At 47.0% G+C, this 24,790-nt stretch overlaps 1 protein-coding gene across 1 annotated transcript in view; it reads right to left on the minus strand.

The window, feature by feature from the left end:
* Positions 1-24,790, minus strand: part of TTC3 (tetratricopeptide repeat domain 3) — a 331,906-nt gene that overhangs the window by 36,809 nt on the left and 270,307 nt on the right. Inside the window, exon 41 of the mRNA XM_029603249.1 lies at positions 6,191-6,284. Within this exon, the coding sequence (XP_029459109.1) occupies positions 6,191-6,284 (94 nt within the window). The remainder of the gene's footprint in view (positions 1-6,190; positions 6,285-24,790) is intronic.

Raw genomic sequence — 24,790 nt, forward strand, 5'->3', positions numbered from 1 at the left:
GCCACCATGGCCTACCACGCAGTGTGCCAACCAAACCTAAAGCGGAGCCTAGCCCACTGGGGGGAGGGGGCCACTCAACCCACCTGGAAGCCCATTTCACCTTACCCCAACGGGATAGTTGGGGTAAGGTGGGAAAAAAAAAAAAAAAAGTGTTAAATAAATAAATAGTGAACGATGTCGGTACAGCGCACCAAGCAAGGAGACTGGGGGAAGTCTTATCAGAAACCCCTCCAAATGACTCTGAATTGGGAGATAAATCTTCTTCTTTTCTTTTTTAATCTTGGATCTGATTAATTGTTTTCGATTTCACAGATACGTCTGTAATGCGGATGTTGTTGGAATTAACTAATAGTTATTCAGTGTGCTCTCATTTAAGGTAATGATTTTACCTTTCCTAAAATACATATAGGCCTCCTATTGTCTAATAACAATAGTTTTTAGATTGATGTTGCTCACATGCTTTTTTTACTCAGTTATTAGTCTGCTTTGTTTTACTCACTTATTAGTCTGTATGTCATGTTTATTCAGTTATTAGTCTGTATGCCTTTTTTTTTTTATATGTATGCTATATTGATTTTTACATGTTACATTGATTTTTATATTTTAATGTATGTTCTAATTATTTATTATTTATGTGAGGTTCTTTTTACTATATTTTAACTTTATTGACTATTTATTTTAAATGTTTTGCATTTTATTAATTTATTGACTTATTTTATGATTTTTAATGTAGTTGATTATATTCATATTTATGTTTACTCATAGCCCCTGAGGCAGCCACTGGAATGTGGCGAAACTCGGTGCGAGTCGGGCACTTTTAATTAATCACATAAGTCTCCACCAATTAAAGATTTGGAAAAAGACCCTTGGGCATCTATTCTTTGTTTTTATCCTCACGGCATTGTTTGATTGCCTACCTTGCTGTTTTCTGAGCCCTCTCAAGGGCCAGACCATAAGAGAGAATTGAGACGGATCTTCATGAAGAATCGGGCCCTGCTGGAGAAGGTCCCGATGTGGGGGGAGGCACAGAGTACTCCCCATGAGGAGCCTTCGCATGTCTGTGTATCACGTGTGTCTGGGCCAATCTGGTGCCACTAGGATGACTAAACCTCTGTGGTGTTCTATCTTGCGGATGATCTTGCCCAGTAGAGGCCATGGGGGGAAAGCGTACAGCGAGTCCTCCTCTGGCCAGGTCTGGACGAGGGCATCGATCCCTTGGGAGTGCTGATCTTGTCTGTGACTGAAGAACCGGGGAACTTTTGCATTGTAAGGTGTGGCCAGTAGATCCGTGGCCGGGAGGCTTCAGCAATTTACTAGAAGCTGGAAGCTTTTGGTCTACAATGTCCATTCCCCCAGGTCCAGGCTTTCCCTGCTGAGGAAGTCTGCTGTGACGTTGTCTTTTCCTAGGATGTGGGAGGCAGAGATCCTTTGTGGGTTTAATGCCGCCCATTCCATAAGGGGGTCTATTTCCAGAGACACCTGATGGTTCTTGGTTCCTCCCTGGCGGTTGATGTAGGCAACCGTTGTTGTGTTGTCCGACATCACCTGGATCACTTGCTCCTGGAGCCTGTGGCTGAACTGCAGGCATGCTAGTCTGACCGCTCGAGCTTCCAGATGGTTTATGTTCGGGTTCGCCTCCTGACAGTGGGCTCCCCACCCTCGGAGGCTCGCAACTGTCGTGAGGACGATCCAGCTCAGTGGGGATAGGCTTACGCCTTTGCTTAGGTGGATTTCCTGTAGCCACCGCTGGAGCAGAGAGCATACCTCTATTGGTAGGTGGAGGTGAATCGAGTAGCCTTGGGACAGTGGGTTCCAGCATGACAGTAAGGAGTGTTGGAGAGGCCACATGTGAGCCCTCGCCCACAGTACTACTTCCAGTGTTGATGCCATGAGGCCGAGGACCTGAAGATAGCCCCACACCTTGGGGCGCATTGTGGTCGTCAACTGGCCATCAGTTTCCTCCTTGGGGGAGGGAGAAAGATCTTGTTCTGCTTGGTGTCGAATTGGGCCCCCCAAGTACTCTAAGGACTGGGAGGGCTTGAGGCTGCTTTTTTCCATGTTCACGACCCGAGTCCCTGTAGGAGGGACCTGACTCTGCTAGTCACCTGGAGGCTCTCTTCCACTGACTTCGCCCGGATCAGCCAGTCATACAAGTAGGGGTGTACCAGGATCCTTTCTTTCCTCCATGCTGCCGCCACGACCACCATAATTTTGGAGAATGTTCTGGGGGCGGCTGCCAGACCAAAGGGTAAAGCCCGGAACTGGTAACGGCGGCCCAGTACCGCAAAGTGTAGGAAACATTGGTGGTCTTGATGGATTGGAATATGAAGGTAGGCTTCGGAGAGGTCCAGGGAGGTTAAGAACTCTTCCGGTTGCACTGCCATTATGACGGAGCGAACAGTTTCCATGCAGAAGTACAATATCCGCAGACGACTGTTTATGCTCTTGAGATCCAGGATGAGCTGGAATGAGCCCGCTTTCTTGGGCACGATAAAATAGATGGAATAACACCCCGTATTTACTTGGGGTGTGGGTACCGGAGTTATAGCCCTCAGATTGAGGAGCCTTATCAGTGTGGATTCCACTGCCAGTTTCTTGAGCTGGGAGTGGCAAGGTGATATCATGAACTTGTCCCGAGGCATGCTGTGAAATTCCAGATCATAGTCTTCTCGTATGATGTCCAGTACCCATTTGTCTGATGTGTTCTTGACCCACCGCTGGTAGAAGAGGGAAAGTCGACCCCCTATCTCCTCTTCCTGTGGATGGGTCGGCCCAACTTCATTGGGAAGCTCGGGTTGAGCCTGAGCCCAAACCTGTCCCTCTTTTGGGTTGTCTGTTCCGATAAGGACTGAGAGCTCCCTAAGGGTCGAGATGACTGGAATGATGGGATTCTGTAGAGCCGAAAGTGGTGGGAGTCCCTGGTCCAACCCCTCATGGGAGAGGGGCGCTGAGACCTCTTTTTCCTGTCTTCCGGTAGTTGGGGCACTGGAGATTCGCCCCACTTACTGGCTAGCTTCTCCAACTTGCTTCCAAATAGGAGAGATCCCTTAAAGGGCATCTTTGTGAGGTTTGCTTTAGAGGTTGCATCCGTTGACCAGTTCCACAAGCATAGCTATCTTCTGGCTGCCACCTCTGGCCGAGGTACGCACTGAGTCTGAGCTTGCATCTGTCAGGAAGGCTGTGGCGGGTTCAATCGCCTCTCCAGCATGCGCCCCAGAGCTATCTGCCTCTCTTGCAAGGAGCAAGCAAGAGCGAGCCACCAGGGCACTGCAGGAAGTGATCTGCAGTGTCATTGCTGTTGCATCCAAGGCTTGCTTAAGGATTGAGTCTAACCATCTATCGTGAGCATCCTTCAAAGCCACCCCTCCCTCAATAGGGATGGTTGTTCGCTCAGAGATGGCGCAGATCATGGCGTCCACTTTGGGGAAGTGCAGGCGTTCCTTGACTGCTGGGTCAAGAGGATACAAGGCTTCCAAGGCCCACCCGCCTTTAAAGCTTGCCTCCAGGGCATCCCATTCCAGGTCAATCAACTTCTGGATGGCTTCCAGCATTGGGAAATAGCAAGAAGCTTTACGAAGAGACACCAGGATGGGGGTGGTTCTTTGGTTCCGCTATAGGATCCACGCCTGGAACTCCCAGAGTCTTCAGGGTCTGGGAAACTAGTGCTGGTAATTCATCTCTGTGGAAGAAATGAAGCATGGTCCGGTATTGTTCCAGGCCTGGAGGGATTTCCCTGTCCTCCAGTGGATCCCAGTCATCATCCGTGGTATCTGGTCCCCTGTCAGGGATACACATAGTGAGGCGTGGCATGTCTCGCGGCCCACAAGCAGGGCCGGGAGAGCAAGCCCCCCCCCCCCCCCCCCCCGTTGAGGTTCTACTTGGGCAGGGTCTGGGGCTGACTGCACCTGAACAAAGGCTTGGAGGCCCTGAAAAAATTCCAACCAAGAGAAGGCCACCGGATCCATATTCGTCCCAGGGGGAACTGGGATAGGGGCCCCTGAACTGCCCTCGCCTGGGGAGGACGCCGTCCTGGAATTGCTCAGGTCTGGGGAGCTACCGGATAAGGTCACGGCTGACCTGTTCGCTGACTGGGATGGGCCGGGCTTGGAAAATGTTTGAGAATCCATTCCTCCCTGGGCCTCCTCACAGTGCTGACACAAGCAAGATTCCAGGTCAGACTGCGCGGCTCTAATATGGCTGGCCGTGCAGAGGGAGTGTCGCCTGAGCTTCTTTGCTGCCGAGGCCATAGCCTGTGTGGTTTGTGTGTTTAGCCGGTTATAGTATATCGTGCATACACAGACTTGCCTCGGCAAGCGTATGTGTAAGCGGTCGGTTGTGCGCAAAGTCAAGCATAGTTATGCTCAAAGTTATGCACACACGTTAGGTGCACAGAAGGCCGGCCCGCACCGTGTGCACCGACGGCCGAAGGGGGAAAATGGCGCCGCACCAAACCGCGCACAAGATGGTGCCGCCACGGATTGCCATGTGGTGAGTCGACTGAGCCGAAAACGGGGCCTAGCCCATTGTGGGGTTGCTCAACCTGCTCGGAACCCCTTCCCTCGCCCGAACGGAGATTGGGAATGAGGTCGGTATGGCATGCCGAGCAAGGAGACCGGAAGAAAGACTTACCGAAGCCCTTCCATGTCTCTGGATCAGAGGAATTCTTCTCTACTTACCTGGTCTCAGCCTTACCGGCTGAGTACAGAGACGATCTCCGGCTGCAGGGGGAGAGGGCTTTGGCCTTCGTCGCCACGCTCAGCTTCTGCACCCGCTGCCTTTCAGCAGCTAAGTTCACGCTGGGAACCAGCTACCGGACCAGGGCGCACATCTGAGGGATCTTGGAAATCGCCTCAGGAATTCTCAACTGGGGGAGGGACCCTTAGGTATCACCATAGGAAAGTGGGGCTCGATCTTCTTTTAAAGTGAAGGTAAAAATTTCTTTGTGCTGCAATCCCGCCAACACCGTGCTAGTGTGGGGATAGCGTCCGCATCTGCTACGAGACTGAGAGATACTGAAGAGCTGAGGTCACTGCAGGGGTATATCTAGGGTAATGATGGCGAACTCCAGTTGAGTGCCACAAATAGGCCAGGTTTTCAGGATATCCACAATGAATATGCATGAGAGAGATCTGCACGCACTGCCTCCATTATATGCAAATTTCCCTCATGTATATTCATTGTGGATATCCTGAAAACCTGGCCTGTTTGTGGCACTCGAGGACTGGAGCTCGCAATCACTGATCTAGGGTGACATCAGTTTTGAAACCTGATTCTGTCTCCCATCTGCTAGCAGAGGAACACATAAACCCACTGGTCCTGAGTCCATTTGGCTACACGATAGGAAATACGAGCTTTGTTGGACATGTTAAACTAAGACATTCCCCAAGTCCTGGGCGCTATATTATCACTCATATCAAGGTGTTAAAGAAATGTGTTTAAATATAAATAGTAGTTTAGTCTGAAGAAGTCTGATTGTATGATAGATAACACATACCATGTGCACTTTAATAAGTGATTTCAGTTGTTATATTTAACATTTTGTTTGTAAATAATGATTTTTATTATAAAATACACTTTGCCTCCAATGTATAGCCACTGTTTTCCATATTACAAAAGTCAATTTATTCTGGCATTGATTTATAGCTGTGTTCCTGTTGCTGGATTGATCCTTTCTGTAAAGCACAGTGTGTATTTAGCACGAAGCTGGTCATGGTCACTATATGAACACAGGTAATAACACGATTTGCATGTTTTTAATATACCTGTGCCTTGTCTTAAGTACCAGATTTTTAAAATTGTTATTCTATATATATAAGGTTTCATGTTTCAATATGTGTATTTATGTTCTTAATTATTATTAGATGATTATTTTTTATGTATGTCATACTTTATGCTATTTAATTAATAAAATCATAAATAATTATATATTTGTTTTTATAACCTCTGAAGCAAATTGTGCAGGTGAAACTCAGCCAGAGTTGGGCACAATTGTATCAATAAAAAAATTATTTTACATCTCCGATCTGCTTCTGTTTGGTTTTTTTTAAATTGTGCCACCTTTCTATGGACAGCACATGAACTTCTTTGTTCAAAGCTAATTTTCAGAAGTGTCAAACCGGAGATGCTTTCACTGAACATTTGAACCAGGAATGTGTAATATGGGAAAGATGCTTTTGCACAGGGAACTGACCTTAATTTTATCACTTTCTCGCTGGATATTCAAGAGGTATAATTCCAGAGAGGAAATCTGAGACTTTATGTGAGGAGATGCTGAAACAGGGTCACTAAAAGGAAAAGAAAAATAATGCAAGGACTTTAAAAAAAACAAATCTAACTTATTACATTTTTTTGTTTATGAATTAAAAGAAAGGCAAAAAACAAATAAGTCAAACCAACTACCATAATATTTATTTTTAGAAATGTCTATTCTACCCACTTGCCAGACTGTTCTGGGTGGATTACAGCAAATTAAAATACAATAATATAATTAAAATTATTGAATTAAATTAAATTGAACCTAACAATTTAAATCAATACATATCACATAAATTAAACACCATATTACAATATAAAATAAAAATAGTCTTCAAGATCTTCTAAAAGACTCATTAAATGAGTCTACAATGCTTCATGAAATAATTTATAATAGGAAAGCAAACAGAGTTCTGAAGGCAATCCATTCTAAAGAATAGGAGTGATACAAGAGAATGTCCGACAATTAGTTGTTTTCAAACATATAGTTTTAAATTGTATCATTACACCATGCAAGAAACCATGAAATCACAAGTAACAAAACTGCCAGAATGCTTACACTGCCACAAAAACACCTTTGCCACATCAAAATATTCATCCATTAATAGGCCAACCAGAATATGTATGGCTTCCTACTCTATTAAAAAGGTTTTACTTCCAGAGTTCATGCCTACAAATGATTAACATGACCCTTTCAGTTTCTTATTTTACATCCTTTAATTCTCACTTTCTCTGAAAACTTGAGAATGAAGCCCCAATAGGAAAAAAAAAAAGATAATAAAGCAAAGTTACTTTTCTGTAACAGGTGTTCTCTGTAGACAGCAGGACAAGTCAACTACAACAAGTGGGGCAATGCCATCTGATGTTGTGAAGAAAGAAAATGTCTCGCACAGCTCACAAACCGAAAAATATTTTCTCAGCATGCACTGGTGTTCCTACACAGATACTACTGTACAAGTCTCCTCAATCTTTTTTGCAAGCTGATCTTCAACCTTAAGGAGAAGAGTGTGGGACTGTGTAGCTGATTTGTCCCGCTGTCTACAGAGAACCACTATTTCAGGTGAGCAACTCTGCTTTCTGCATGGACAAGCAGGACAAGAATCAGCCACACAAATGGGGGATCTCAAGTAGAGAGCTACATGAAAATCCTTCAGAAGCATGTATCCTGTATTTTAGCTAGAAACTGAAGGGTAGAGTTACTCATGGATCTCCACTGGCTCCCAATACATTTTAGAATCCTTCATAAGAGTCTCACTATTATCCATAAAGCCCTACATAACCAAAACATCCAATGGCTAGAAAACTCCCTACACTATCACTCATCGACCAGACCTACCAGAACTGCCTATAAAGGAACCCTTTATACTCCCCCCAAACTCACCCATCACATAACCACAAAAGAACGGGCCCTGTCCACTGCTGGACCAACCCTATGGAATTCAATGCCTCCCCACCTGCGCCAAGAACATTGTACCCAAACCTTTAAGAAAAAACTAAAAACCTGGCTGTTCTCACAAGCCTTTACCTAACCTCGCCTCTCATTTCCCACAGCTACCCCCCATTTCGTTAAGTCCCTTATCCCGGCTCCCACCAAACTTGAGCTGCCTCACTTAAACTAAGTACCCCACCCCCTCCTTGCATAATTTCTGCTTCTGTCTCCTTTCCATATCCTGCAATTGGTCTTCTCCGTAAAATACTCTACACAAATTGTAAACTCACTCTTGTAAATATCCTAAAGCCTGTCTATAATGTAATTTATCGTTAATGTTCTATTTGATTAAATTATCTATATTGTAAACTACCATTTAAGTTTTAAATTGTTAACATTCCTCTCCTGCATCTGACTCTGCTTCTCCAGCCCTTCTGTCCCCAGTTCCAGTTCCCTTTCGTTAAATGTAAAAGAAAATTCTTCCTTACCTGCTAATTTTCGTTCCTGTAGTATCAAGGATCAGTCCAGACAGTGGGTTATCTCCCCCTTCCAGCAGATGGAGTCAATTAGAACTTTGAAGGATGATTCCTTATAAGGTAGTGCACCCTCTACTAATCCTCAGTATGGAGTATATCAAAGCAAAGAAGAAAATCAGGATGGATCAAGAACAATAGAATTAAGTAACAAATAACAGTGTGCAAAAGGCACAAAACAGTTTCAAACAACAAACTTGCAGAATGAACCATTAACCAGCCAAAGGAAAAAAGGCACTGAAGAACAATTTGAGCAGAGAGGTAATCAGAAACCCAATAAAACAGTCAGGGAGGGCATCTGGACTGATCCTTGGTACTACAGGAACGAAAATTAGCAGGTAAGGAATAATTTTCTTTTCCCTGTACGTACCAGGATCAGTCCAGACAGTGGGATGAACCAAAGCTTCCCTATGTAGGGTGGGCCCCGGAAAGCCCTGCTCGAATGACCCTAGAGCAAAAGGAGCCAAAAGTAGGCAACTGTACGTATAGACGATAATGACAAGCAAAGGTATGTAACTATTTCCAAGTTGCCGCTTGACAAATCTCCTGGAGCGAGACAGATTGCATCTCCTCCCAGGAAACAGCCTGAGCTCGAAGAGAATGGGCCGCTCCAATGTAGGCCACCGAGATCGCCTCCTTCAGCCAGCGAGCAATGGTAGTTTTCGACGCCTTGGCCCCCTTCCTCGGACCATGCCAGAGAACAAAAAGTGAACAAAAAATCATTAGTGACTTCCAGATAGCAAACGAGGATACGCTTGACATCTAGCTTGCATAGATCCGCCAATGTGTCCGCTGAGAAGGACGGAAGCTCTACCGCCTGATTCAAGTGGAATTCGGAAACCACCTTGGGCAGAAAAGCAGGCACAGTGCGCAAGGAAACCCCCGAATCCGTAAAACGAAGGTAGGGCTCTCTGCACGAGAGTGCTTGAAGCTCCGAGATTCTGCAGGCAGAACAGATAGCTACCAGGAAACAGTCTTGAGAGTGATATCCTTGAGGGTCGCGGAACACATGGGTTCAAAGGGTGGACCGACCAAGATTTGGAGAACAAGATTGAGACTCCACGAAGGATAAAGAGCGTGGACTGGGGGTTTCACGTGCTTCACCCCCCTGAGGAATCGGATGATATCCGGGTGAGAGGAGAGGGAAGTTCCCTCTCGTTGATGAAGTAGAGAGCCTAGGGCAAAGACTTGCACTATCAGCGAGTTGTAGGCCAGACCCTTGTCCAGTCCCTGTGAAGAAAAGATAGGATCAGAGCCACCGAGGCGATCCATGGCGACACAGGTATGGAGGCACACCAGTTCTCAAAAACTTTCCATACCGTGATATAGGAGTAGAGGTAGACGCCTTTCTAGCCTTGAGGAGGGTCGAGATAACGGCCTCTGGGTATCCACGCCGTCTCAGCCGGCGCCTCTCAAAAGCCAGGCCGCAAGACAGAAGTGATCGTCTGGGCGAAAGATACCGGACCCTGATGCAGCAAGCGTGAAAGATGACCCAGACGAAGAGGTCCATCCACTGCGAGGTTGATCAAGTCTGCAAACCACGGACGACGGGGCCATTCCGGCACGACCAGCATTACCAGACCCTGGTGGGACTCTATTCACCGGAGCACCTTGCCCACCAGAGGCCAAGGGGAAAACACGTAGAGGAGAACGTGACGGGGCCAGGGGAGGACTAAGGCATCCACTCCCTCTGCGCCATACTCTCTTCTGCGACTGAAGAACCGAGCTGCCTTGGCATTCCGGGAGGTTGCCATTAGATCCAGATAGGGGGTCCACCATCCGAGGAACAGGAGATTCACCGCCTCCTCTGAGAGTTCCCACTCTCCAGAATCTAAATGTTGACGACTGAGAAAGTCGGCTTGAACGTTGTCTACGCCTGCGATGTGGAAAGCTGCTAGGCGGGAGAGGAGTCTCCGCCCACACCATCAACCTGTCTGTCTCCCGAGAGACATGCCGGCTCCTCGTGCCCCCTTGGCGATTGATGTAGGCCACAGTGGTTGCATTGTCTGAGAGTATTTGGACTGCGCGATTATGGACGAGATGTAGGAAGCGTTTCAATGCCAGACGCACTGCTCTGGTCTCCAAGTGATTGATCGGCCAAGTTGCTTGGGACAGCATCCACTTCCCTTGCACAGAATTCATCTGACACATCGCTCCCCAGCCAGAGAGACTGGCGTCCGTCGTGACGATTACCCATTTTGAGATGTCCAAAGGAACACCCTGGAGAAGATGAAACAGGTTGAACCACCACGAGAGACTGTCCTTGGCGGAAGAGGAAGGATGGCGTGGAAGTCCCGAGACACCGGCTTCCAGCGGGAGAGCAAGACGCGCTGTAAGGGACGCATATGTGCAAACGCCCAGGGGACCAGATCGATGGTGGAAGCCATGGATCCCAGGACCGGGAGGTAATGCCACGCCGTTGGAAGCGAGAGACCGATGAATCACTGTATCTGAGTTATGAGTGTATGAGCCCTGTCCGGGGGCAGAGACACCTTGCCCAGCGCTGTGTCAAAATGAGCCCCCAGGAAGACCAGAGACTGAGATGGAGAAAGGCTGCTCTTGGAGAAGTTGACCACTCAACCGAGGGAGTGAAGAAGTGTCAACACCTTGTCGACCGCCCGGTGGCACTGGGCTGAGGACTTTGCCCGAATGAGCCAGTCGTCCAGGTATGGGTGCACCAAGACTCCCTCCCTCCAGAGAGCAGCAGCTACTACTATCATCACCTTCGTGAAGGTTTGAGGAGCGGTCGCAAGACCAAAGGGTAGAGCCTGGAACTGGAAATGCTGTCCCAGAATCTTGAATCGCAGAAAATGCTGGTGCGCTTGGAGGATGGGAATGTGTAGATAAGCTTCCATCAGATCCAGGGAGGCCAAAAATTCTCCGGAGTGTACCGCTGCTATCATGGAGCGCAAAGTTTCCATCCAAAAGTGAGGAATCTTGAGGGCCCTGTTGACCATCTTGAGATCCAAGATCGGGCGGAAGGAACCTTCCTTCTTGGGGACTACGAAGTATACCAAATAATGTCCCCGGCCTACTACCGGGGGGGGGGGGGGGGGGGGGGGGGGGGGGGGGGGGGGGGGGGGGGGGGGGGGGGGGCCGGACGAATTGCTCAGAGAGCCAGAACCAGTCGAGTGTCTGCTGGACTACGAGTTGTTTCTGGACTGGGCCACATGGAGAGAAGAGGAACCTGTCTCTTAGCGACCGAGCAAATTCTAACGCGTAGCCGTGTCTTAGAATATCCAGGACCCACTGATCTGACGTGATGTTGACCCACTCCTCGTAGAAAAGGGAGAGACATCCCCCTATCCTGGGGATCGGGGAGTGGAACCGGCATAGCTTCATTGTGAAGACTTCGAGGACGTCCCCTGGGCCAGACCAGAGCGGGGCTGTCTTCGGGCACGAAAGGACTGAGTCCAGGATTGAGATCGAGAGGACGCCTGATGAGGAGCTGCAGTCCTTGCCTGGCGGAAATGACGTTGATTCCTGAATCGGCTTCTAGTGGAATTAAAAGACATAGAAGAACGAGGGCGATCCTCTGGCAGTTTGTGTATCTTATTCTCTCCGAGGGACTCCAAATAGTAGCTTGCCCTTGAAGGGTAGGGATCCCAGCTGCAACTTGGAAGAAGAATCCGCCGACCAGTTGCGAAGCCAGATGAGGCGACTAGCCGAGACTGCAGAAACCACAGATCTGGCCAATACTCTGAGAATGTCATATAGAGCATCTGCTCCATATGCTATGATGGCCTCCAGGTAGTCTGCCTGAAGTGCTTCCTCAGTAGGCAACTCCTGGGAACTGAGCAGCTGTTGAAGCCAGCGGAGGCCTGCACGCTGAGCGAAGGAACTACAAATGGCCGCCCGGACCCCCAGGGCGGTCACCTCAAAAACTCTCTTAAGATAAACTTCCAGCTTTCGAACCAGCTGTTCTTAACGCGAGAAACAGGCAAGGTTTAAAGCTGCGGGAAGCGGGAAAAACCTCCGCTTTAGCCTGTTCTTCCTCATGCTCACCAGGTTCGTGGCTGTAAGAAGCGGGTAATAGCCTCCGCTTCAGTCCTGCTCTCTCTCTATCCCTCAGTAACCCACAGATAGAGGCACAGAGGAATAACGCCTCTCTGTGCCGGCTGCCCTGAGGAAAACGGCGTCTCAGGGGCAGCGGGTCGGATAGCAGCCCGGGGGGAGAGGTCAGCACCACCGACTTGCACCCCGGAGAGAGGAAGAGAGGAAATAACCTGTCAAAAGGAAATAAAACAAATTTACCCTGACAACAGAGATGGGAGGGGTGGGGAGAGCTGCAAATAGTACTGCCTGCAAGCAATAGAATGCTCCCACTAAAACAGGAGCGGAGGCTACAGGAAAGCTCTCCAAATAATTCCCTCAGAAAATTCAAAGTTTTTTTTTTTAAATTAGTCTTGATCCATCCAAAAGAAAGGAAAGCTGAAGAAAATAGAGAAAATTCCTAAAATAGCTTTCTAGTCATCTCAGTGGGGAACGAAAGCCACCACTGTCATCTGCTGGAGTCAAGAGAATACTGAGGATTAGTAGAGGGTGCACTACCTTATAAGGAAGCATCCTTCAAAGTTCTAATTGACTCCATCTGCTGGAAGGGGGACATAACCCACTGTCTGGACTGATCCTGGTTATGTACAGGGAATTTCTATTTCCCCTTTCAATAGTTAATTGTTTCCCCTGTTCAATGTAAACTGATGTGATATTCCCTTGAATGTCGGTATAGAAAAGTTTTAGATAAATAAATAGGCTTTTTAAGACTGCTTGACCAAAACTGCTATTTTGACTTGGGGCATTTTCTTAGACAATGATGAGAAAAAAAAAGCAGAGAGATTACATTTATTTATTTTACAATTTTTCTATACCGTCGTTTGGGGTGCCATCACAACGGTTTACAGTTCACATAGTAAAAATATAAAAACAATCTTATCAATCAAATATCACAGCACTGGAAGGAGAACGCTAGATATATCAGCTATAGGGTGAAAATGGTGGAAGAGGCCCAAAATGCAATGCAAAAAGGTCTGGATATCTCATATTTGGAGCCCTTGGAGCCTAAGAAACCAATGGGAATATCTTCACCAGGCTCTTATCATGATGGTGGAGAGTTCTTCCCGGAATGTCGCCCTCCAAGGCCTGAAATTTGGGAGGTCAGGAAGATTTGTGGCTTAACTGGACATAAGTGGTTAAGTCAGCTAATTGTTTAGTTTTCTTATCACACCTATTTTGTTCCCCTAATGTCTTGGATAATCGGAAAGGGGGCATTGAATGTCTGATGTTTGGGTCATTTTCAACATTTTCCCTTTTATGATGGGGAAGATTTTTGTCTACTAAAATTTTTGATGTTATTGGCTATGAGCTTTTTGATGTTATTTACTTGATAAGAGTGTTAAAAGTTAAAATTGTGAATTGCAGGGCATCTGGGAGATGGAGTTGTTCCTCCATAGGGTACTGCCGGATGGCAGTGGAGGGTCAAGGAAATGACTCCATAGGTAGGGGAGAATGTGGGACCTGTGGGGAAGGGTGAGGAGTTGGGAGGGAGGGTTGGGATGGGGTATGCTAGGCCAGGATTGATCAGAAGGGCAGGGGCTGGGAGGTATGGAATTCTTATTTTAAATCAGGAAAGCGACAAAGATATAAATGGGGTCTAAAAAGATCATTTCTATAAATGTGAGAGGTCTGAATATGCCAACCAAGAGGCAGCTACTTTTTAAGGAGCTGAAGCAACAAAGAGCCGATATTGCCTTTGAACATGAAATACTCTTTAGGAGAAAAGATAAGAGATTGCTTAGGCATAGGGATTATACTTTGATTATCTTAGCATCGACTAGTGAGAATAAAAAGTGTAAAGGGGTAGGAATGCTTTTTCACAAATCTGGAGACTAAAAAATGCAGGGAAGGTAGCTTTTTATTTCTCAATATGGACATAAGAGGTTTCCAAAGTGAAATCAAGAGCAAGGTATAATTTTTGATAGCATTGCTGAACTTTTGATGGGATTTGCTAAGGGGCCTGTTATCTTTGGAGGAGATTTTAACCTTTCAGTTCATCCACAGAGTTCGGTGCAGATGCTGGAAACAGTGGGGCTGGTAGACTGGTACTACAGGAATGAAAATTAGCAGGTAAGAATCAATTTTCCTTTCCTTGTACATACACAGATCAGTCCAGACTGCTGGGATCCTTCTAAGCTACTCTTAACTTGGGTGGGACGTGAAGGGTTCCGTTCCTAGAACATTCTCACTAAAGCAAATGGAAGCCAGATCCCCCACATCCAAGAGATAATGTCTAGCAAAAGTGTGCAACAACTTCCCAGTAACTGCCCAGCAAATTTCATGCGAAGACACCTGTTGTGACTCAGCCCAGGAAGTTGCCTGAGAATGCATCAAATGTGCCCCTAAACTCCCCAGCAGTGTGTGCCCTTTAGAAATGTAAGTTGACTCAATCGCTTCCTTCAGCTACCGCACGATTGTAGCCTTAGACGACATATTTCCCCTTCTTTGGACCACTCCACAGTACAAAGAAGAGATACCATCTACAAAGAGGTGATGCGATCTACGGAAATCATAAGTGAGAATGGTATGGCTGCTATCTTGGCTTGAGTACTTAGGGACTACAGGTGGCACCTCAGGTTATATAACAATGTCAGCAAAACCTTTTCTCTGTCTCCATCTGCTGGAAGGGAGGCAAAAAGCTCATGGCCTCTGGTGCCAGGAATCTGGACTCAACTGTGGTACTACAGGAATGAAAATTAGCAAGTAAGAACCAATTTTCCTTTTCAACTGCAGGAAGGAAAACAGACATGTGTCCTGCAACCCATATTTGTTCTATTTAATTAATTAATTAATTAATTTTATTTTGATTTTTATATTCCACTTTTCGGCACTTAATTTTTAAGACAGAAAATGGAAGTAACACACCTTCTTCAGTTAGTACATGATGCAACTGGGTAATACCACACATCTCCCATTTAGACTGACTACTAGGGAGAAAAACTAGATTCCCCTGCATTTTTAAAGCACACCTCTGAGGGATCTCGGAAATCATCTCAGGAATTCTCAATTGGGGGAGGGACCTTTAGGTATCATCGCAGGAGAGCAGTGCTCAATTTTCTCCATTTCAGAATGTAGAATTTCTCCTTCTAAAAAGTACAACAATCCCCATAGGCAGGGCCGGTGCAAGGGGATTAGGAGCCCTAGGCGAGCCTTCTCCCTTGCGCCCCTCCCCCCTCTGGTCTCGGCCCTGACTCCTACATCGTTCTCAATCACGCCCACCAACTGTGTGGTTTTCTGGGTCGCGAGCAGGTTGGGCACTGCTTGCGGCCCGCCAAATCTCCACTCCTCTTTGCCACCGCTTGCGGCCCCATATGGTTCGCACCCAGTGGCGCACCAAGGGTCTCCGGCGCCTGGGGGCTAATGCATTTGTGTGCCTTTCCAGCATCCCCCTTAATCCTTCTTGTACTAATGCTTAAGGTCACAGAAAATCAGTGGCGTCTCTAGACAGAAGAATTTTTTTTGGGGGGGGGGGGGGGGGGGGGGGGGGGGGGGGGGAGAGCCAAAATGACATTTCTTCATCACACCCACCTCTATAGCATGGATCCTGCTTTAAAATTGGTTACAAAAAAAAAGTGTTAATAAAAAAGTCCAAAGGATCTTCTGCGTAATTTTAAAAAGCTGGCCAGTTTCACACTTCTAGTAAAACTACTATAAAATTATTTGATAGCCTCATTCAACTAATTCTATATGGCTATGAAAGTGAAGTCTGGAATATATAGGAAGGGACAGAATGTCAATATAAATCCTGCACCTCCAGTTCTGTAACTCTGTGCATCCACTGAAATTCCCCCAAACAATGGAGCTTGGATGTTTCCCTTACAGCTCATCATACTAAAAGATATTTTCAAATTCTGGTGTCACCTCACAGTAATAGCAGCACAAACACCTTCCACTGCCAGGCACATTGTGAACTAACACAAAACCCCGCAAAAAAGACACTCAAAATCTATACTGGAATCCCATCGTAGCATAACAGTAATAACCCCAAGGACTCAAACAACAACAACCCTACCTGTGAAAAAGCAAATGTAAATATTACACTGGGTCCTAGAATACCAATACACCACCTACTGAGGAAACAAAACAAACCAGATTGCTATAGATCCCTATACAGACACTACATGCTAGCAGAATCTCTCATCATGGTGTCACACACAGAGCAGAGACAGACCCTCACCAAATATAGAATACAAAATAAAGGAGCACAAATTACACAAAAACTGAAATGGAAACTCCAAGAAGCCAGACTCTGTGTATTAACAATGGAAAAACAGAACCACCATTCCTCATAAAACAAATAAAATCAAGAAACATAAAGCATCAGTTATAATAGTAAAACCATAATAAAAGAATATTTTAAAACTAATGATAAATAGAATTTCTATTAATTAAAATCATATACATTTTTTACAATTTCCTAAACACCAATAAAATGTTTCAAAACAGCACATATATCAAATAACATCCAATAATTAAAACTAATAAGGATTTTAAAAAGCCCCTGCTATCCCCTTCTGTGGAAGCTCTTGATTTCCAGTCACCCTGATATTATCGAGGATTAGGAGGTTATCCTCTCTCTCTCTCTCACACGTCCATATTCTCTCACACATACACTGTCACATACATACACATTCATGCTCTTATATCCACCATAACCTCTCGCTCTCACATACACTGACACGCTCTCAGGCTCTAAGACACTCTTCTCCCCCTCCACACACAAACTCTTACTCCCTGGATTTTAACTAACTAACTAACTAACACACTAACTAACACATTAACTAACTAACACACACACACACACCCCCCCAGGCAGGCTCCCATTCATTTTCACACCACTCCCTCCTCATCCCCAGGCATGCACACATTCATTCTCACACACACAGACCCCCAGGCTGGCACCCATGCATTCACACAATTACACCCCCAGGCAGAGTCCCATTCATACACATGCACACACTAAAGGCAGACCCCCCTCTCTTTCTTTGCCAGTAACCTCGGAACCTCTCATTCCTCTGCTGCCACTGTCACTGCTGCCACATGGCTATTGGGGAGGCGCCGATTGCTGCTACTGGCACTGAAGCCCATTCTGCTTCCTCCTCTGTGCAGGCCCCGTGGGCTTCCACTTCCTCCATGCTGATCTCGTACATTGTGAGATCCGTAGAGAAAGTGCTATTCTTGCACATTACCAAAGATTACATGTGCCAATCACTAAAAAGTAATTTTTTTTTTTTTACCTTTGCTGTCTGATCTTAGTTTTCTAATCGGTTGGTCACAGGCTTTTTTTTCCCACCTTCCCTTTCTTATTTTTTTGCCAATTCCTTTTATATTGTCTTTTTTTCTATTTCTTTTCTCTCCATCTTCTTCCCTCAAACACATAGTCAGGTTCTCATTCTCACATGCTTTCTCTCTCTCACACACACACAGGCTTCTCACTGTCACATGCTCTCTCTCTCATACAATCATTCATACACACAGTCTCTCACTGGCACATGCTGTCTGACTCACACACCCAGGCTCTCTCTCACGCCCACATGCTGTCTTGCTCAAGCATAGGCTCTCACTGTCACATGCTCTCTCATACAATCATTCATACACAGTCTCTCACTGGCACATGCTGTCTGAGTCTCACATACACAGGCTCTCTCTCACTCCCATATGCTGTCTTGCTCAAGCACAGGCTCTCACTGTCACACGCTGTCTCTCACATACACACAAAGGCTCCTCACATGCTGTCTCTGCAAACATTCAGGTCCTCACTCCCACACACAGTCTCTCAACTCACTCTCACATACAATCTCTCAACTCATCTCATTACACGCACACATACACACTCTACAGACCCTCAGCCTCTCTCTCACCTCTTGGCCTCCTCTTCACGGGTCGCCGCAGGATGGGCTCTGCAGCGGCCCTGATCTTCTCGGGCCGCCTGCCGCAATGTGGGATCCTGCTACCGGGCCTCGTCCTCTTCTCGGGCCGCTGAGACTTGGGATTTGCGGCGGCCCGTAAGCACTGCTCCTCTTCTGCATGCGCTGATGCTCCTCCTTCTTCTTGCCTGCGCGGCTCCAGCAACGTTTTCTTCCAGGGCCGCGCAGGCGGGAAGGAGGAGGAGCATCTGCACGTTTAAACGCGACTTTTTTCTTCGGGCCGTGGTGACGTGAGCTCCACCACGGCCCTGCCGATCTGCCTGCTATGTGTCGCTACTATGTGGGATGAGGTCCACCGGCGGCCGCATGAGTTTCCCTGCGCCCAGGGGCATTGGCTCCCCACGGGATACCACTGCTCGCGGTGCCCCCTAATACTCGGCGCCCTAGGCCCAGGCCTAGTTCGCCTAGTGCTTCCACCGGCCCTGCCCATAGGGAGAGGTACATCCACTATTTGCTGGAGACGGAGAATACTGGAGGGCTGAGGTCTTGGCAGGGTAAACTGTGACGTCAGCTTTACAGCCTTACTTCGTCTCCATCTGCTAGTAGGGGAGCATAATCCATTGGTCTTGAGTCCATCTGGCTATATGCTAGGAAAGAACCAATTTCCTTTCCCTGTACGTACCCAGATCAGTCCAGACTCCTGGTGTGTACCAAAGCTCTCTACTTAAGGAAGGACCTGGAGAATCCCGTTCGCAAAACACTCTTGTCAAAAGACCGGGACTCTGGATCCCCCACATCCAAGCGATAATAGCTTGTGAATGTATGCAGTGACTTCCAAGTCGTTGCCCTGCAAATCTCCTGCAGCGAAATCATTTCAGCCTCCACCCATGAGGTTGCCTGAGATCGCATAGTGTTGTCTCGCAACCCCTCAGGAACCGGACAACCCTTAGCTATGTACGTCGACCCAATGGCCTCCTTGAGCCACCGCGCAATAGTAGCTTTAGCTGCCTGAGAACCTCTCTTTGAACCATTCCACAAAACAAAGATGATCCAACCTCCTGAAATAATTTGTTACCTTGAGATACCTCAACAAATCTCTCTGCACGTCCAAAAGCTTAAGCTCTCACACATGTGATGCAGAAGAGTTCATCTCAGGAAAAGCCAGAGGTTCAACAGTCTGATTCACCTGAAAAACTGATACCACCTTCGGTAAAAATGAGGGTTCTGTCCTCAAGGACGCTCCCCAAGTCTGAAATCTGCAGGAACGGATCATGGCAAGACAAAGCCTGCAACTCCTAGCTGAACAAATGGGCACTAGAAAAATGACCTTGAGGGTCAAATCCTTAAGCGTCACTCTTCTAAGAGGTTCAAAAGGTGACTCTCACAAAACTCTGATGAAGATGTGGTAAGCCTGATTGACAAACTGAAGAGCAGTAAATCACCTGGACCAGATGGTATACACCCCAGGGTTCTGAAGGAACTATAAAATGAAATTTCAGACCTATTAGTAAGCATTGGTAACCTATCATTAAAATCATCCATTGTACCTGAAGACTGGAGGGTTGCTAATGTAACTCCAATATTTAAAAAGGGCTCCAGGGGCGATCCGGGAAACTACAGACCGGTTAGCCTGACTTTAGTGCCAGGGAAAATAGTGGAAAGTGTTCTAAATATCAAAACCACAGAACATATAGAAAGACATGGTTCAATGGAACAAAGTCAGCATGGCTTTACCCAAGGCAAGTCTTGCCTCACAAATCTGCTTCACTATTTTGAAGGCGTTAATAAACATGTGGATAAAGGTGAACTGGTAGATGTAGTGTATTTGGATTTTCAGAAGGCATTTGACAAAGTTCCTCATGAGAGGTTTCTAGGAAAAGTAAAACGTCATGGGATAGGTGGCAATGTCCTTTCGTGGATTACAAACTGGCTAAAAGACAGGAAACAGAGAGTAGGATTAAATGGACAATTTTCTCAGTGGAAGGGAGTGGGCAGTGGCGTGCCTCGGGGATCTGTATTGGAACCTGTAATTTTCAATATATTTATAAATGATCTGGAAAGAAATACGACAAGTGAGGTAATCAAATTGACAGATGATACAAAATTATTCAGAGTAGTTAAATCACAAGCAGATTGTGATAAATTACAGGAAGACCTTGTGAGACTGGAAAATTGGGCATCCAGATGGCAGATGAAATTTAATGTGGATAAGTGCAAGGTGATGCATATAGAGAAAAATAACCCATTGTTAGGTTCCATATTAGGAGCTACCACCCAAGAAAGAGATCTAGGCCTCATAGTGGATAACAGATTGAAATCGTCGGTTCAGTGTGCTACAGCAGTCAAAAAAGCAAACAGAATATTGGGAATTATTAGAACAGCTCCCCTATGAGGAAAGACTAAAGAGGTTAGGAGCTTTCAGCTTGGAGAAGAGACAGCTAAGGGGGGATATGATAGAGGAGTTTAAAATCATGAGAGGTTTAGAACGGGTAAATGTGAATCGGTTATTTACTCTTTTGGATAATAGGACTAGGGGGCACTCCATGAAGTTAGCATGTGGCACATTTAAAACTAATCGGAGAAAGTTCTTTTTCAGTCAACGCACAATTAAACTCTGGAATTTGTTGCCAGAGGATGTGGTTGGTGCAGTTAGTTTAGCTGGGTTTAAAAAAGGATTGGATAAGTTCTTGGAGGAGAAGTCCCTTACTTGCTATTAATTAAGTTGACTTAGAAAATAGACGCTATTACTAGCAACAGTAACATGGGATCGACTTAGTTTTTTGGAACTTGCCAGGTTCTTATGGCCTGGACTGGCCACTGTTGGAAGCAGGATGCTGGGCTTGATGGACCCTTGGTCTGAACCAGTATGGCATGTTCTTATGAGATTAAAATTCCAGGATGGACAAACTCCTAACCAGTGGGCGCAAATTCTTTGCCTCCCGAAAAAACCGAACCACATCAGGATGAGAAGATAGAAAGTAAACCTATACTTTTCCTCGTAGGCAACCCAGAGCAGCTACCTGTGCCCTAACAGAGTTGAAAGCCAAACCCCTGACCAAACCCTCTTGAAGAAAAGATAAGATGAGACACCGCACAAAGTAAAGCTTGCACTCCATTAGTGAATCACTAGGACTCAAAAACATTTCCAGAACCTTACATACGAAAGAGAAGTAGATGTTTGTCTAGCCTGTAGGAGAGTAGCAATAACCACTTCAGGATACCCGCTGCGTCTCAATTGCTGCCTCTCAAAAGCTATGCCGCTAGTCAAAATTGAGCAGCATGGTCTGAATATATAGGGCCCTGCCGAAGAAGGTCCGGTAGATGACCAAAGCGTAATAGATTGTTCACAGCCAAGTTGACTAGATCCACGAACCACGGCCGATGTGGCCATTCTGGGGCCACCAACGCTACTTCGCCCGGATGCCTCTCTATCCGCAACACCTTGCGTACTAGAGGCCAGGGAGGAAAAATGTAAAACAGAACCTGCCGAGGCCAAGGCATCAACAGAGCATCAATGCCCTTGGCCCCCATGCTCTCTTCTCCAACTGAAAAACCGAGCTGCCTTGAATTTGTGATGAGTCGCCATTAGATTCACATGGGGACAGCCCCACTTCTTGCAGATGAGCTGCATCACTGTCTCGGACAGCACCCACTCCCCTGGATCTAACAACCTGCGACTCAGAAAATCTGCTTGGACATTTTCGATTCCTGCTATGTGCTACACCGCTATCTGCTCCAGGTGTTGCTCTGCTCAAAGAATCAGCTCTTGAGCCTCCTGGGTTACTCCCCGACTCTTGGTTCCTCCCTGCTGATTGATGTAGGCTACCGTCATATTGTCTGACAGGACCCTCGCCGACTGACCCTGCATCAATGGCAGAAAAGCAAGTAAAGTGAAACGCACTGCTCTGGTCTCTAACCGACTGATAGACCAGGAAGCTTTTTTCGCAGACCAGTTGCCCTGAGTAGACTGCTGTTGACAAATTGCTCCCCATCCAGACAGATTGGAATCGGTAGTAAGAATCACCTAATTTGGAACCTGCAGTTCCATGCCACAAACCAGATTGGAATTTAAAAGCCACCAAGACAGGTTTGTCCCTTGCATCTCCCTTGAGTGGCAAGGGAAGATAAAATTCCTCTGAGAGCGGGTTCCACCGAGCTAACAGAGCTCTCTGCCGAGGCCTCATATGCGCAAAGGCCCATGGCACCAACTTCAGGGTCGAAGCCATCGAGTCCAGAACCTGCAAATAATCCCAGATCCTGGGCACCAGCAACCCCAACAAGTGCCGAATTTGCTCCTGCTGCTTCAACACATGCTACTTTGTGAGAAACACCTTGCCCTTTTGAGTGTCGAACCAAGCTCCAAGATACTCCAGGGACTGTGATGGTTCTAGTTGACTCTTTGCCAAGTTCACCACCCAGCAGAGCAACTCGAGCATACTGATCACCTTCTGCACCGAGCAGCGACAAAGGTCCTCCAAATTCAGCCTGATAAGCCAGTCGTCTAGATAGAGGTGCACCAGAACTCCTTCTCGACGCAACGCCGCCGTTACCACCACCATAAACTTTGGTGAACGAATGAGGCACCGTCGCCAAACCGAAGGGGAGAGCCTGAAACTGAAAATGCTGACCCAGAACCAGAGGAACTGTTGATGATCTGGCTGAATGGGAATGTGCAGCTATGCCTCTGTCAAATCCAGATAAGCCAAAAACTCTTCCTTACGCATTGCCACTATCACCAACCACAGGGTCTCCATCTGGAAAAGCAGAACTTTGAGAGCTCTTACCCTCTTTAAGTCCAGAATTGGCCGAAAGGTGCCTTCCTTCTTTGGAACCATGAAGTAAATGGAATACCTTCCCTCGCCTCACTCGTCGTCTTGGGGGACCGAAATTACCGCCCTAACTTCCGCAACCGATCCAGCATCTCTCGCATCACAAGTTGCTTGTCTAAGGACCCGCAGGAAGAAACTAGAGAGAAATCATGGACAGGCTGAGCAAATTCTAATGTGTAGCCGTTTCTTACTACACTGAGGATCCATTGATCCTGGGTAACTTTGGCCCACTCCCCATAAAATCACACTACGCGACCTATAAAAGGAACAATGGAGAGTGGACCAGCCTCGCCTCATTGCGAGGACTTAGTCCCAGCTGTGCCACTACCTGTGGTGGCCCAGAAAGGTCTTTGGCCCCCTGAAAGGAGTGACCCAAGGACTGGCCCCCGAGAATGAATTACTTCTGCAGATCTTCAGCTCCCCTTGTCAGGCGAAACCTCCTACTCTCCTGAAAACGGGACTGAGCCTGAAAAAACTCTTGCCCTTAGGCTTATCCTCCGGCAACCTATGTACCTTATTCTCGCCCAGATTTTTTATCAACAGCTCCAGGTCCTCACCAAACAAGAGCCAGCCTTTCAAGCACAGAGACCCCAACTGAGACTTAGACGACACATCCGCTGATCAGTTCTGCAACCATAACAACCTTCTGGCTGATACCGCAAACGCCATAACTCGTGATGAAGTTCTAACTAGGTCGTACAGAGCATCTGCCATGTATGCCACCGTCACCTCTAACTGGTCAGCCTTACTTGCCTCCTTGCCAGACTTCGACTGACTATCCAGAAGCTGCTGCACCCAACAGAGACAAGCCTTCTGCATAAGACTGGAACAAACTGCCACTCGTAAACCCAGAGAAGACATCTCCAGTTTTCGATCCTGAACATCTTCCAAAGCCGCAGACCCTGCAATCAGGATAGTCATCTTCTTGGTAACAGTTGACACCACAGCATCCACTTTAGGAAGGGAAAGCAGATCCAGATCTGCTCTGGTAAAGGAAAAGCTTTGCCATTGCCTTCCCAACCCTCAAGTCGGCGTCAGGAGTACCCCAATCCCGATCTACCAACTTCTTTACTGACTTATGATTTGGGGAGGCTCTTACTGGGCCCCGTAGCCCATCCAGGACTGGATCCGCCCCCTCCATATCAAAGTCCTCTTGTGGAACCTTCACCCCAAGCTCCTCAAGAACCTGAGGAATCAACAGCACTAACTCCTCTTTCCGAAACAGACAGACCACTTTAGGGTCATCACTCTCAGAAACCGGAATCTCTTCCGGATCATACCCTGGAGCTATGCAGTCCACATCCAGATCAACTGCCTGATTGTGCAATGGATGCACTTCTAGACCCTGGGAGCCTCCTCCAAGTCATCTGATTCACCACCAGCCGGATTAGAGCCCAATAAATGCTGAACATGAGAAGGCAGTTTTCTCCGAGATTGCCCTGGTCTGGAACCCTCATCCAGACTCTCAGGGTCCCAGCCCTGTTGCATTTGCCTCATGCAATAGAAAGGTAAAATCTGCAGAAAAGGGCCTGGCAGCAGCAGCCACCGGCTGAGAGGACCCAGAAACAGGCAGAATGGGACTATCAACCCCATCTGCTCCCCCCTCCTCCTCTCCGGGGTCTGAACAAGCTGGGGAAAGCCTCAGGGGAAAATCCTCCCTCCCCTCTGCCGGCACAGCAAGGGCTGCATGCAAACTCAAAATGGCTGCAGTTTCCGCGCCAACAGAGAAAGAATCCCTGATGTGTGCAGAACCCCGGCGCACAGGAGGAACCACCATGAGAGACAACCTCCTCGTTTTTGTGGCCACTGGATGGCACTTCGCCCCCC

The sequence above is a fragment of the Rhinatrema bivittatum genome, chromosome 5 (genome assembly GCF_901001135.1).
Source record: "Rhinatrema bivittatum chromosome 5, aRhiBiv1.1, whole genome shotgun sequence".
NCBI classification, from domain to species: Eukaryota; Metazoa; Chordata; class Amphibia; order Gymnophiona; family Rhinatrematidae; genus Rhinatrema; species Rhinatrema bivittatum.